The following is a 14,881-nucleotide window of genomic DNA, read 5'->3' on the forward strand; positions in this document are numbered from 1 at the left end:
CACACCCAAACCCTCCACGTGCAAGACCGAATCCACCCAAAAAAAGTCACTTAACAAGAAGCCAAAAAGTGCAAAAACAACAATGCTCGCGCTGCAGGAGCCGCGAACGACCGCAGGGACACAACATTAGGTACACCTGCACTGCAGGTTCATATGTTTTTAAATTTGACTGTGATGATGTAGTCGTGCCTCACCAGACATTAACCTCACCGCACGCCACTGGTAAATATTGAATACAATTAATCTCAAGAGTAAACATGCTAACATTAAAGTGCTAGCTTTTTTAGCTAATTTTGCAACCGTTTAACCTAGAGTCATATAACTTGGTTTGTGACAGCTGTTAACTGTTAGTGTGCTAACTTAAGCATGCTAACTTTTTCATCTAATTTTACACTTGTTTTCTCTATTTCCGCAGCCATAAACTTTACCGCCGTGTTACTTGAAATGTGAGACATGCTAACTGTTAGCATGCCGTCCTTAGCACACCTGCTAAATGTTAGCAATTTTATGTAAGCATGCTAACGTTTTAGGCTCGCTCTGTAGCTCATTTTATACAGTACACCTAAAATTGACTGATTCAGACACTCGGCACCATCTTAAAAGTACGGCGGCTTCCGGCGACCCCCGGCCAGAGGTCCAGGGCACAGATAGCAGGCCGAACCAAATTTCCGCGTGAAATTTTCTAGTTATTGAATATGTGGGGGGAGATGTAGCCAGCGCTACCTGTAGAAGTAAAAGTCACCGCCGCTGTCCGTGGTGCTGAGGACGAGCTCCATCGGTTGCTGACAGCGAGACACAGCTGGCAGGTGATTAGATTTCACAGGTGGTACGTGTTAATCTAATCATCTGTTGTCTTTAACAGTGAGCGGCCGGGTGCAGGAGGAGGAGGAAGTTTGGAGAGAGACTGGAAAGTCCTGAAAGAAAGCATATTATTTGATGGTTGTGTTGAAAAACATTAAACCTGTTGTCAACTCTGTACGCTTGGGTACTTGACGTGCATATCAGTGGAACCGCAAGACAGCGACTTCTACAGAATACAATTAACTTCAAGAGTAAAATGGCTTATTCAGTGTTAATATTTGAGTGGGCTTCGGGCCCCTCCGTCGCGGAAAAGTAGGGCGCCCATGTCAAAATAATGAGATACCCCTAATGTAGACCAAAAGGAGGTGTTTTAAAAATGAGGGTAATGTTATGTTTTTTTTTTATTTTAATATTTCATACTGTACAATCGAGACAAAGCAAATGCATAATCATTTGTCAAAATAATTAAGAGGGTAAAAAGATAAATGCATTGTGTTGTGAATAGCAAAAAAACACAACTGTCACTCAGGTAAAACAATGTTGCCATAAAGATGGGGTGTTTCTGTGAATTATAATTGTCATAAATAAAAATATGGTTTGAGTTTAGTCTAGAGTTCATCTCTCTCTTCTCCTTGGCAGTAGCATGACGCTCGCTGGCTGTTCATGTAGGGTCTGCAGCCCAGAGTCCACACTGTGTTGAACAAAGTGTCTGCCACCGTCTCACATGCTGTTGAGAGAACATTACATTTTATCCTCAACTATAATACCAAGTAATAATAAGACTGAGTTACCAACCTTCAACTTTAGACACAAAGCCAAGGCTTTTCTTGAGGTCGGAGCAGATGCTGTGGAGGCACCAGCGGAACTTGGAGTCACAGCGGTACTTGTTAGAACCGCAGGTCTCGTAACACATATCCAGCTGGTTGCAACACTTGGTCATGGCGGGGATGCCCATGTCCATCTGAAGTACAACAAACAGTGGCAATGATACACATAAAATATGTTTCTAATAAATTGTTGATGCCACAAAGTACATTTTGCATGATATTGATCATTTCAATTACAAAGTAAAAAAAGCTGTTAAAACATGTAGTCTAACTATACGAAACAAAACCTATATTCTATCAGCGGTGTGCCGTTAGGGCCGGCAAGGCCTTCTCTGCTGGCCTAACATAAATCATGATCATGATCTACTTTCCATAAAGTTCACATCATATTCTCTTCATGTCTTATTAGGATCCAGTGTTGCTTGTTTTTATGTTAGAGCTTTTATCCAATCAGAATTCAGCCAGCTTGTTGCCAGCGCCGTATGAATTCTGCCGGATAGACAGTTGTGATAGCCAATAAGATCACGAGTTGTTGACAGTAGCTAAACGTGACTGTTATTGGATTATCACTTGTCACTCCCAAGTGAGAATCCAATCACAGGTTGTAATTTGCGAAAAGCAGGAAGGGGCACCGGAGCCATACCCGGCCAACAGAGAAATCATCGGTTCTCACTTTTTTAACTCACAAAGAAAAAGTTCAAATATTTTATTGATTTATTTTTCCACATTTAATATATTCTTTACAATTATTTAAATTTTGACAGTACCACGTAATGTTTTAAATGCTGATGCGGGTTCTTAGATTTTGAAATGTGCCGAAATATAGCCTGTTTTGTACACTGTTAAGGGTGTTCAATGTCCAGTAGTGCACAAGTGTGTTTCTGTATAGTATTTCTCCAGCCGTGGTCATGTGGTGACATAAATTATAGTATTTTGAGGGGTATTTATTAATGTCCGACTAACCAGGACATCACTGAAGGCCTAGGTGGGAATCGCACAGCCCGCCACTGTATTCTATAGTCAGACTTAGCAAAACAAAACAGTCTCGACTACAGTACAAAACATACATGCTAGTATCGACTTTCCAAAACAAAACATAGTCTATATTTAAAGTCTGACTATACAAAAAAAAACATAGTCTGACTCCAGTACACAGTACAAAACAACATACATTCAATAGTGTGACTGTTTTTATGAGTTGGACCATTATTTTCATTGCTTATAAACACATGCTGTTACGATACACAAAATGATCCGCAGTAACAGAGAAATCCGCTGAAAAAAGGACACGCTACAACACCTGTGTCAGGCTCCGCGAGTCCGCGTGCACACAGACACACACACCTCTCCCCTGAGCCCTCAGTAAAGCAGTGTGGAGGAATTAAAAACAACTCGGGATCTTTCTGTGTGGAGTTTGCATGTTCTCCCCGTGACTGCGTGGGTTCCCTCCGGGTACTCCAGCTTCCTCCCACCTCCAAAGACATGCACCTGGGGATAGGTTGATTGGCAACACTAAATTGGCCCTAGTGTGTGAATGTGAGTGTGAATGTTGTCTGTCTGTGTTGGCCCTGTGATGAGGTGGCGACTAATAAGCCGCCCAAATGCAGCTGAGATAGGCTCCAGAACCCCCTGTGACCCCAAAAGGGACAAGCGGTAGAAAATGGATGGATGGATGGATGGACTAAAAGTGTCAGAAACAAAATGCAATCATATTTAATTTTGTCTTGTAAATGGTTGGGACAAGTTCGGAATATATCCAATTACAGTTCTTTTATAGCGTACAATATGAGAGAGGGTGGGAGTTAGCGACGAAGGTGGGCCGATCAGATGCTTTTCCTTCTGAGATGAGGAAGTTCAAGTTGAAAGCAAAAAGGTGATGATTTAACGTGTACTACATCGTAATATGTGAACACCTGGGGAAAAGTGAAGAGGACCAGTGTTGGGACTAACGCGTTACTTTGTAACGCGTTAGTCCCATATCTGTATCATGAATCAATTTAAGTGGACCCCGACTTAAACAAGTTGAAAAACTTATTCGGGTGTTACCATTTAGTGGTCAATTGTACGGAATATGTACTTCACTGTGCAACCTACTAATAAAAGTCTCAATCAATCAAGTCCCAACATGCTATAGTATACAAAACCTATATTATATATATTATATTATTATTATATTTTCTGCCTTGGCACTTGGTCGAGGCGGTCACATTTTTTCCCCCCTTCTGTCTCTCCCTGCTTGCTCTCTTTGTTTTGTCTTGTCTATACTTTTTAGGCCTCTTTCTCTGCGCTATCCTCCAAAATCTAAACACCAGAAATGGAATTGATTAGCTGGACTCTCTGGACTTGACAAAATCTTTTTGACGAGGAAAAGAGGTTCTGGGGAGCCTGGCTGCCCTGACAGAGTAATTGCTGCAGGGTGCGTGAGAGACTCCTGGCAGAAATGGAGAATCATGTGCCTGTCAGGGCTTTCCATCGAGGACGTGGAAGACATCTACCTATTTGGAACCCTGATCGCAGGGCATCTGCTGATTGGGCTGAGCATTGGTTTGGTGTATCGTTAAATTCGGAAGACGATGGCTGCCACTCAAGGAGCCCAAAGGCTGTTTGTTGCAATGGAAGGCATGGGTCCAGCTGTGGGTTCACAGACCTTGGATATTTCTAAACTGAATCGTAAATTGGATCCCATCATAGAGAGGCTTATGGAAATGCAAAATTTGGATATGAGAGAACGATTAGAACAGACAAGCCATGGAAATGTCTGCTCGCTTGGAAAAACAACAAACCTAATCTACGATTTGACTCCCTCGAATGGCCTTGACGCTGCTCAAAACAGAAGAAGGCTGTTCTGAAAACATCCCCTGAGGACACCTCAGTGATGGACACTCTGACCTCCCTCCCTCCTCAACAACACCTGGGAGTTGAACTTTGCTTGCACTGCCTGCAGAGCGGCTCCAGGCCTATAGACACTCACCACACCCTGGACAATGGCATATGCACCCCCTAACCCCCACCCCACGCCTTCACCACCGCTTTGATGGAGGACTGAGTAGCACTTATACAGCAGCAGCCGGCCTCTGTAACTCACTCCCCTCTGTTGCAAGTTTTGTTGATTCTATTCATTCATTCTATTCCCACCTTTTTAAGGGGCACCGTAAGTGGCTGACCCGTCAGCGGTCCTGTCTTGTCTCCCTGTAATGTATGTCTGCTCTGAGTGGGACTGTGCTGAAAACGTAATTTAAATTCTTGTATGCCTAGTACATGTGAAGAATGGACAATAATAAAGCAACTTTAACTTGAACTTGACCATAGTATACAAAACAAAACATACATTCAATAGTCTGACTATACAAAACGAAACATAGTTTGACTATAAAATACAGAACAAAACTTACATTCTATTTGGTCTGACCATACAAAACAGAACCTAAGGTATGACTTTCCATACCAAAACCTTTTTTTCTCTGTAATATCCAGAAGAAACATACTATATCGTATGATTTGTTTTGTAAATGCAGACCGTAGGTTTTGTTTTGGAAGTTCATGCCATAGATTGTCTGTACAGAATAGAACATTTCGGACATGCCAACTATTCAGTGTAGATATACATATTGCCAGTCTGACTATACAAAAACAAACCATATCGTCTAGTCTGACTATATGAAAGAAAACTAATTTTATAGTCAAACCATACCAAACAAAACCCCCTTTGCAAATCACTACCTTATTGTGGTACAGGGATTTGAGTACCCGAGTACAGCAGTTTTAGACATGACTGGCTCTGTGTTGTTAGAGGGGACCGTATATTTACACTCTTTACATTCCATCTAACTGTCATTTATTCAGTGTTGACTGACCCATTAAAATATATAACAAAATATTTGCAGAAATATGAGCAATGTTGTCACATATATTATTAATAATAATAGCTTGCGGACATAGAGGAACGTTGCAACATTCAACTCAAGTCACCAGTGACGTCCCTGTGTGATCATCTGATTAAGCACACTGAAAGTGCATGTAAAATACAGAACAGGCCAAAAGTTTGGACACGCCTTCTCATTCAATGCGTTTTCTTTATTTTCATGACTATTTACATTGTAGATTGTCACTGAAGGCATCAAAACTCTGAATGAACACATGTGGAGTTATGTGCTTAACAAAAAAAGATGAAATAACTGAAAACTTGATTTATTTTCCAGTGTCTTCAAAATAGCCACTCTTTGCTCTGATTACTGCTTTGCACACCCTTGGCATTCTTTCGATGAGCTTCAAGAGGTAGTCACCTGAAGTGTGCTTGAAGCTCATCGAGAGAATGCCAAGTGTGTGCAAAGCAGTGATCAGAGTAAATAGTGGCTACATAACTCCACGTGTTCATTCACAGTTTTGATGCCTTCAGTGACAATCTACAATGTAAATAGTCATGAAAATTAAGAAAATGCATTGAATGAGAAGGTGTGTCCAAACTTTTGGCCTGTATTGTATGTTAATCAAAAAACTTGGGTTAAAGTACATATAAGATCACACATGGGGCACACTTGATCATAGGTTGTACTTCTGTTTTTGTCAAGTTGGTTGTCCAAAGGACTAAATACATAAGCCCAAAAGTGCCAAGACTGTGCTTTAAATTCATCATATTGTACCCCTTGAAAAATTTGTTAAATGCACACCTACAGTTGTCTTAAATGGAGTGAAGTACATACCCCTTCTGGAACAGGAAGACCAAAGAAGTAGGAGCTGCACCCATCAGGTTCTGGCATTTGGTACCCAGGACGTGGCAGAGGAGCGTTACCTGTACACATTATTGCATGAAGAGTTAGTGAAATTCTTGGTCAATTAGATTTTATTTTACATTACATTTTTTATTCCACAAATTTAAATGTCTTTAAATACATATTAACATTGATGCAACACACTGTGGCGTAGTTTATAAAAGGCAGTGGCATTGCCTGCACTCTAAATAACAAATGATTATACTACTATATTTATGTTAGCATTTTGGATAGCAAGCAATTAGCAGCACTGTACTGCATTATTAAATTATTTTACTATTGAGTTGAGTTGAGTTTAAGTTTATTTCGCACAATAACAAGGTACCTTTAGGACCATTTAAATTGAAAACTATTGTGTAGGACAATTTTATTCAGGACATTTACATTTGGGGGTCCTTGGCCTTGAAAACGTTAAAGACCCCTCGTCTACGGCTACCGAAAGAGGCAAACGCCCAGCAGTGTCCAAACAGATGCTAAACGAAAATGCTTCAGTCATTTGAACGTTGTAGAATCAAAAACAAATGGCTGAAATGTCAGAATGAAAAGGTAATTTTGTTTTGTCTGTGTCTCCATGTTACTAGCTGGAGAATAACATGCGTACATATATATATCTATATATCTATATATATATATATATATATATATATATATATATATATATATATATATATATATATATATATATATATATATATATATATATATATATATATATATATATACAGTATATATATATATATATATATATATATATATATATATATATATATATACAGTGCATATATATATATATATATATATATATATATATATATATATATATATACAGTGCATATATATATATATATATATATATATATATATATATATATATATATATATATATATATATATATATATATATACACTACCGTTCAAAAGTTTGGGGTCACCCAAACAATTTTGTGGAATAGCCTTCATTTCTAAGAACAAGAATAGACTGTCGAGTTTCAGATGAAAGTTCTCTTTTTCTGGCCATTGTGAGTTTAACTGACCCCACAAATGTGATGCTCCAGAAACTCAATCTGCTCAAAGGAAGGTCAGTTTTGTAGCTTCTGTAACGAGCTAAACTGTTTTCAGATGTGTGAACATGATTGCACAAGGGTTTTCTAATCATCAATTAGCCTTCTGAGCCAATGAGCAAACACATTGTACCATTAGAACACTGGACTGATAGTTGCTGGAAATGGGCCTCTATACACCTATGTAGATATTGCACCAAAAACCAGACATTTGCAGCTAGAATAGTAATTTACCACATTAGCAATGTATAGAGTGTATTTCTTTAAAGTTAAGACTAGTTTACACTTATATATATATATATATATATATATATATATATATATATATATATATATATATATATATATATATATATATACATATATATATATATATATATATATATATATATATATATATATATATATATATATATATATATATAAGTGTATATATATGTATATATATATACTTATATATATATATATATATATATATATATATATATATATATATATATATATACATATGTAAGTATATATATATATATATATATATATATATATATATATATACATATACATATATAAGTATATATATATATATATATATACTTATATATATATATATACTTATATATATATATATATATACATATATAAGTATACATATATATATATATATATATATATATATATATATATATATATACATATGTAAGTATATATATATATATATATATATATATATATATATATATATATATATATATATATACATATATAAGTATATATATATATATATATATATATATATATATACTTATATATATATATATATACTTATATATATATATATATATATACATATATAAGTATACATATATATATATATATATATATATATATATATATATATATATATATATATATATATATATATATATATATATATATATATATATATATATATATATATATAAGTATATATATATATATATACTTATATATATATATACTGTATATATATATATATATATATATATATATATATATATATATATATATATATATATATATACATATACAGTATATGTTAGGTCGGTAAAAACACAAGAGGCTATATCATCCCTACAAGCCTGTTTCACAGGTTTCCCTGTGAAAGCACAGAAACATATACATACTGTATATATATACTGTACATATATGTATATATAGTATATGCCAACAGTTTGGACACACCTCATTTCAATACGTTTTCTTTATTTTCATGACTATTTACATTGTAGATTGTCACTGAAGGCATCAAAACTATGACACCTGTGAAGTGAAAACCCTTTCAGGGGACTATGTCTTGAAGCTCATTGAGAGAATGCCAAGAGTGTGCAAAATAGTGAAGTGTATTTCTGGTCTTGTCGTCCTCGTCCAGACAAAATTATGTTACGGCAGTGCGGCTGGATCAAAAGAGACGTTGGAGACTCTTTACTGAACCAAAAGTTGCCATATTACAAGCGAGCGTCTGCCGTACCCAGAGGAACCTAGGTCAAAAAAATGAAGGACTCCTCAACTGGAGAAGCCAAACCACCAGTTTTATATTCCTACCTCGTGTCTCTGTGTGTGTGCTGGGTCAGGAGAGCACATCCTGACCATAAAAGGAGATGTTACTGTGTAAGTGTCTGGAAAACAACTGCTTTAAGTCATAACTTAAATGTTAGCGTTGAGCTGGACAGGTAGTCTCCTCTCAAGGATATGGTTATCACTTTTGCATTCCAAAGTCCCAATCAGGGCCTCTTTCCTACGAGTAGTGATCCAATCCACCTGCGAATATCAAACTAAAGGGCCTTATCTTATCATGTGCTCAAACTGAAATACCACTCTTTACTCAAACTTGGTGGTTTGCTTTCTCCAAGATGAATATAAACATTCACTGTATGTAGAACATGATATGAGTTAATTAATTCACTTCTATAGTAATCAGAGCAAAGGGTGGCTATTTTGAAGAAACTAGAATATAAAACATGTCTTCAGTTATTTCCCCTTTTTATTGTTAAGTACATAACTCCACATGTGTTCATTCATAGTTTTGATGCCTTCAGTGACAATCTACAATGTAAATAGTCATGAAAATAAAGAAAACGCATTGAATGAGAAAGTGTGTCCAAACTTTTGGCCAGTACTGTACATGTACTATAATAATCTTAGGTCTTTCGCTTACTAGATTGGCATATTTTGCTCTTTTGAAATCCTGAGGTCTTGGAATCACTTTAGAACAGCAACAGAATGCACTGCAAAAAGTCAGTGTTCAAAAACAAGGAAAACATAAATAAAAAAATTAGGGGTATTTTACTTGAACTAAGCAAAATGATCTGCCAATAGAACAAGAAAATGTGGCTTGTCAAGACTTTCCAAAGCAAGTAAAATTAGCTAACCTCAATGCACCCAAAAATACCTTAAAATAAGTATATTCTCACTAATAACGAGTGCACTTTTCTTGGTAGAAAAAAAAAGAGACCTTTCTGCTCAATATGTTGAAAAATATTCTTAAATTAAGTAAATGCTAGTGCCATTGTCTTGACATAATGATATGCGCTCGGCATTACATTTTTTGAAACCAGCAAACTTATACTAAAAACTAATTTATTGTTCTTAATGGAAAGGCAACAAGGCAACTGCTTGTTACTCTCGGGGTCTCCTAGCCGCTCAGGCAAATCATATTGTCTAAAAATGCATTTTTCCATCGACAACATGACATCATCGTGCCAAATGCGTGCTCTTTCAGTCAATTAGTGCGCATACACACAGCCCTTCCCCCAGCCAAATTTTTTTTATTGTAATTTTGAAGAATTTATCTGAATGTGCATGAACTATTTGTGTTCAAAATTGTCAGAAATGTCACATGTTAAATGTTTAAATAGTAACTGTCAGTTTACTGTACTGTACCAATAGTACGTATTTTCTATTGTTTCATTGAAAATAAAACAGCATTTCATCTGTTTTAATTATGATACACAATTGTGTCAAAGTCATGATTTTTTTTTTCATGCTTGAAATAAAAAAATATTACTGTAAAAAAGTAGTTTTATACTGTGAGTGTTGATGACACAGCTTTGCAACAGTTGTTATTCTAGTTTCAAGCATGTTTTACTCAATATAGGTCATAAAATGTCAGCAACAAGCTGCAATATCTTACTGCGATATGTTAGGACCAAAACCCTTCAAACAAGTAAAACACTCTAACATAAAGTCTGCTTAATGAGAAGAATGATCTTATCAGACAGAAAATAAGCAAATATCACCCTTATTAGAGATATTTGCTTATTTTCTGTCTGATAAGATAATTCTTCTCATTAAGCAGACTTTATGTTAGAGTGTTTTACTTGTTTTAAGTGTTTTGGTCCTAAATCTAAGTAAGATTAAATATCACCCTTAATTGAGATATATTTAATCCTACTTAGATTTCAGTTTTTGCTGTGTGGTTTGAAAATTTGTATACGTTGAAAATTATTATGCTGACACGATATTTCTATCATCGCCTTTTCCTATCAGGCTTGAGGCCACAGTCCAGATGATAACGACATTGATAATACTAAGGAATTTACAAAACAGTATCAGTCTCAAGGAAGTGTTGGTATAAGAGTCTTCAAGTTTTGGTATAAAAACATAACATTTGTGTGATTTCTTTGGGAAATGAATCTGCATATTGTCCTTTATCCTTCCTTTCCTCCATAAGACAGAGGAAACCCAAACCCCCAGTATGCGTTCAGACGATATTTTGCTAAATCTGCATTACCGTATCGACAGCGATATTGGCAAAGTCCATCCCGTCCACCCATGAACTCCAGCATTGAGTCAAAGTAGCCACTGACTGCCTCGAAGCTTCCTCTCAGGGAGTTCAGGCCCCATTCTTCGTTCTCTTCCTCCGTACCGTTGGATGCCGAAGGTGGAGGTGGTGCCGCGCTTTGGTCCGTTTCTTGAGCGGCAACGCTTTGTAGGAGCAGAAGCAGGAGGGGAGCGATCCCTGCCCAGCGGGTCATTCTGCAACACAGACGGTTCCGCACAAATAAACCGAGTGAGCGAGGCCGAGGGGAAACACTAATCAAACTGCCTGACCTGACCTTTGAGCCAGACGTCAAGAGAGCCTTGCATGTGGAAGAACAAAGTCCGCATTTTGTGGAGCCTTTAATCATTATTGATGATTCATGTCAGCCTGATTGCGTTTCATATTCTGCTTACTGGAAATAGGTATCAAAGATGAAATCTCATGTCAAGAACAGGATGGCACTTTTATACAATTAAAATGTATAAGTGCAGAGACAAAACACAACTGCTCATACGCTGGTTTTGCTATTGATGGACAAACTGAATAAATAGTTGTTTTATAATAATTAATGTACAAAAATGAATTAACATTTCATAACATGACAGTGTGACTACTAGGAGTGTGGGAAAATTTTTTAATCGCGATTCTCACGTTGTGCGATTCAGAATCGATTCCCTTTTTTTTTAAATCAATTTTTTTTCTTTTATTTATTTATTTTAAATTAATCAATCCAACAAAACAATACACAGCAATACCATAACAATGCAATCCAATTCCAAAACCAAACCCGACCCAGCAACACTCAGAACGGCAATAAACAGAGCAATTGAGAGGAGACCAAAAGTAGTGAAACAAAAATGAATATCATCAACGACAGTATCAATATTAGTTACAATTTCAACATAGCAGTGATTAAAAATCCCTCATTGACATTATCATTAGACATTTATAAAAATAAAAATAAATGAACAATGGTGTCACAGTGCCTTACACTTGCATCGATCTCATAAGCTTGACAACACACTGTGTCCAATATTTTCACAAAGATAAAATAAGTCATATTTTTGGTTCATTTAATAGTTAAAACACATTTACATTATTGCAATCAGTTGATAAAACATTGTCCTTTACAATTATAAAAGCTTTTTACAAAAATCTACTACTCTGCTTGCATGTCAGCAGACTGGGGTAGATCCTGCTGAAATCCTATGTATTGAATAGAGAATCGTTTAGAATTGGGAAAATATTGTTTTTGAATCGAGAATCGCGTTGAATCGGAAAAAATCGATTTAGAAACGAATCGTGACCCCAAGAATCGATATTGAATCGAATCATGGGACACCCAAAGATTCGCAGCCCTAGTGACTACTCACTACTGACTTTCCAGAAAAAATGGCGGCTATCTCATTTAAAATTTTAAGCAATGAGTACACAGCATGAATAAAATGTTCTTATTTGTATTTTATTTGGCTACATTGCCAACCTTATAACTATTTTAAATTGTCTTGATATGAAATCACAATGTACGAATAACTGGACAGTGTATTGGTTCATTTTGAAGTTTGTCATCAAACCCAACAGGCGCAATAAATACATTGGCCACTAGATGTCACTGTTGATCAGCATTGCCAGAAATGACAACTCGTTGTACCAGAAGTGTAAAGCTATTCAAGTATTATTGTAGCAAAACTATCTGCAAATGCTTGTCTCAGTCTGTGCGTCTGTAATCCATTTCACGTGTCTGTATCTCAAAGTGTTTTTGTGTGTGTGTTCTCTTGTATTTCTACCCTTCTTGAGACATCGACAAGGAAACTTACCTTCCATATGAGGACCGGCGAACAAGTTAGGACTGAAATCATGGTCCCAATACGGAAAACCATTGCATCTAATAGAGAATGTCTCATTTGCACCCCTGGTGGTGAAATCTATCAAAATTAGGATGGTCCCAAAAAGGAGGGATTTTTCAAATTGACTGTGTGTCGATTTTAAAAGTGCTTCCCCTCTGGTCAACATATGAAATAACAAGTGTGTGTAAAAATTTGAAGTGCTCCCCCTCTGGCCAACATATGTAATAACAAGTGTGTGTAAGAAATTGAAATGTGCCCCCTTTGGCCAAAAATAATTTTAAATAAATATGTATATAGAGACATACTGTAATAACTTGAAGTAAATAATGAAGATTAAAGGCCTACTGAAACCCACTACTACCGACCACGCAGTCAGTTTATATATCAATGATGAAATCTTAACATTATAACACATGCCAATACGGCCGGGTTAACTTATAAAGTGACATTTTAAATTTGCCGCTAAACTTCCGGTTCGAAACGCCTCTGAGGATGACGTATGCGCGTGACGTAGCCCGGGGAACACGGGTATGCCTTCCACATTGAAGCCAATACGAAAAAGCTCTGTTTTCATTTCATAATTCCACAGTATTCTGGACATCTGTGTTCGTGAATCTGTTGCAATTATGTTCATTGCATTATGGAGAAAGAAGCTGAGCAAGCAAAGAAGAAAGTTGTCAGTGCGAAACGGACGTATTTTTCGAATGAAGTCAGCAACAACAGTACACAGCCGGCGCGTCTTTGTTTACATTCCCGAAAGAGGCAGTCAAGATGGAAGAACTCGGATAACAGAGACTCTAACCAGGAGGACTTTTGACTTCGATACACAGACGCCTGTAGAGAACTGGGACAACACAGACTCTTACCAGGATTACTTTGATTTGGATGACAAAGACGCAGACGTGCTACCGTGAGTATGCAGCTTTGGCTTCTAAACATTTGATCGCTTGACCGTATGTGCGCAACTTTTTTTTTGCGTATGTACGTAACTTTTTAAAAATATATAAGCTTTATGAACCTTGGGTTAGGTGAACGGTCTTTTGGGCTGAGTGATTGTGTGTGTTGATCAGGTGTTTGAATTGTATTGGCGTGTTCTATGGAGCTAGGAGCTAGCATAGGAGCTAGGAGTTAGCATAACAAAGACGTAGGTGTTTTTATGCAGGATTAATTTGTGTCATATTAAATATAAGCCTGGTTGTGTTGTGGATAATAGAGTAAATATATGTCTTGTGTTTATTTACTGTTTTAGTCATTCCCAGCTGAATACCAGGTACCGTGAGTATGCAGCCTTGGCTGCTAAACATTTGATAGCTTGACCGTATGTGCGCGTCACGTACGTAACTTTTTAAAAATATATAAGCTTTATGAACCTTGGGTTAGGTGAATGGTCTTTTGGGCTGAGTGATTGTGTGTGTTGATCAGGTGTTTGAATTGTATTGGCGCGTTCTATGGAGCTAGGAGCTAGCAGAGGAGCTAGGAGCTAGCATAACAAACACGTAGGTGTTTTTATGCAGGATTAATTTGTGGCATATTAAATATAAGCCTGGTTGTGTTGTGGCTAATAGAGTATATATATGTCTTGTGTTTATTTACTGTTGTAGTCATTCCCAGCTGAATATCAGGTCACCCCCGGCTCTCACAGCATCTTCCCTATCTGAATAGCTTCAACTCCCCACTAGTCCTTCACTTGCACTTTACTCATCCACAAATCTTTCATCCTCGCTCAAATTAATGGGGAAATTGTCGCTTTCTCGGTCCGAATCTCTCTCACTTCATG

At 36.6% G+C, this 14,881-nt stretch overlaps 1 protein-coding gene across 1 annotated transcript; it reads right to left on the reverse strand.

Moving 5' to 3' along the window:
• Positions 1-1,187: 1,187 nt before the first annotated feature.
• Positions 1,188-11,525, reverse strand: LOC133633528 (group XIIB secretory phospholipase A2-like protein). The gene is made up of 4 exons (XM_062026078.1): positions 11,228-11,525; positions 6,329-6,417; positions 1,597-1,762; positions 1,188-1,528 (listed from the first exon to the last, which is right to left on the reverse strand). Exons 1-4 carry the CDS (start codon positions 11,469-11,471, stop codon positions 1,410-1,412), a joined length of 618 nt encoding a protein of 205 aa, XP_061882062.1. The 5' UTR covers positions 11,472-11,525; the 3' UTR covers positions 1,188-1,409.
• Positions 11,526-14,881: the final 3,356 nt, after the last annotated feature.

This window comes from Entelurus aequoreus, linkage group LG18 (genome assembly GCF_033978785.1).
Source record: "Entelurus aequoreus isolate RoL-2023_Sb linkage group LG18, RoL_Eaeq_v1.1, whole genome shotgun sequence".
Taxonomy (NCBI): domain Eukaryota; kingdom Metazoa; phylum Chordata; class Actinopteri; order Syngnathiformes; family Syngnathidae; genus Entelurus; species Entelurus aequoreus.

Bases quoted from the DNA above. Each gene is read 5' to 3' on its own strand.
- LOC133633528 (XM_062026078.1), bottom strand. From the start codon at position 11,471: ATGACCCGCTGGGCAGGGATCGCTCCCCTCCTGCTTCTGCTCCTACAA. The intron at 6,418-11,227 runs GTAATGCAGATT...TAATGTGTACAG, and splicing joins CCAATATCGCTGTCGATACG to GTAACGCTCCTCTGCCACGT. The intron at 1,529-1,596 runs GTTGGTAACTCA...TTCTCTCAACAG, and splicing joins CTTTGTGTCTAAAGTTGAAG to CATGTGAGACGGTGGCAGAC.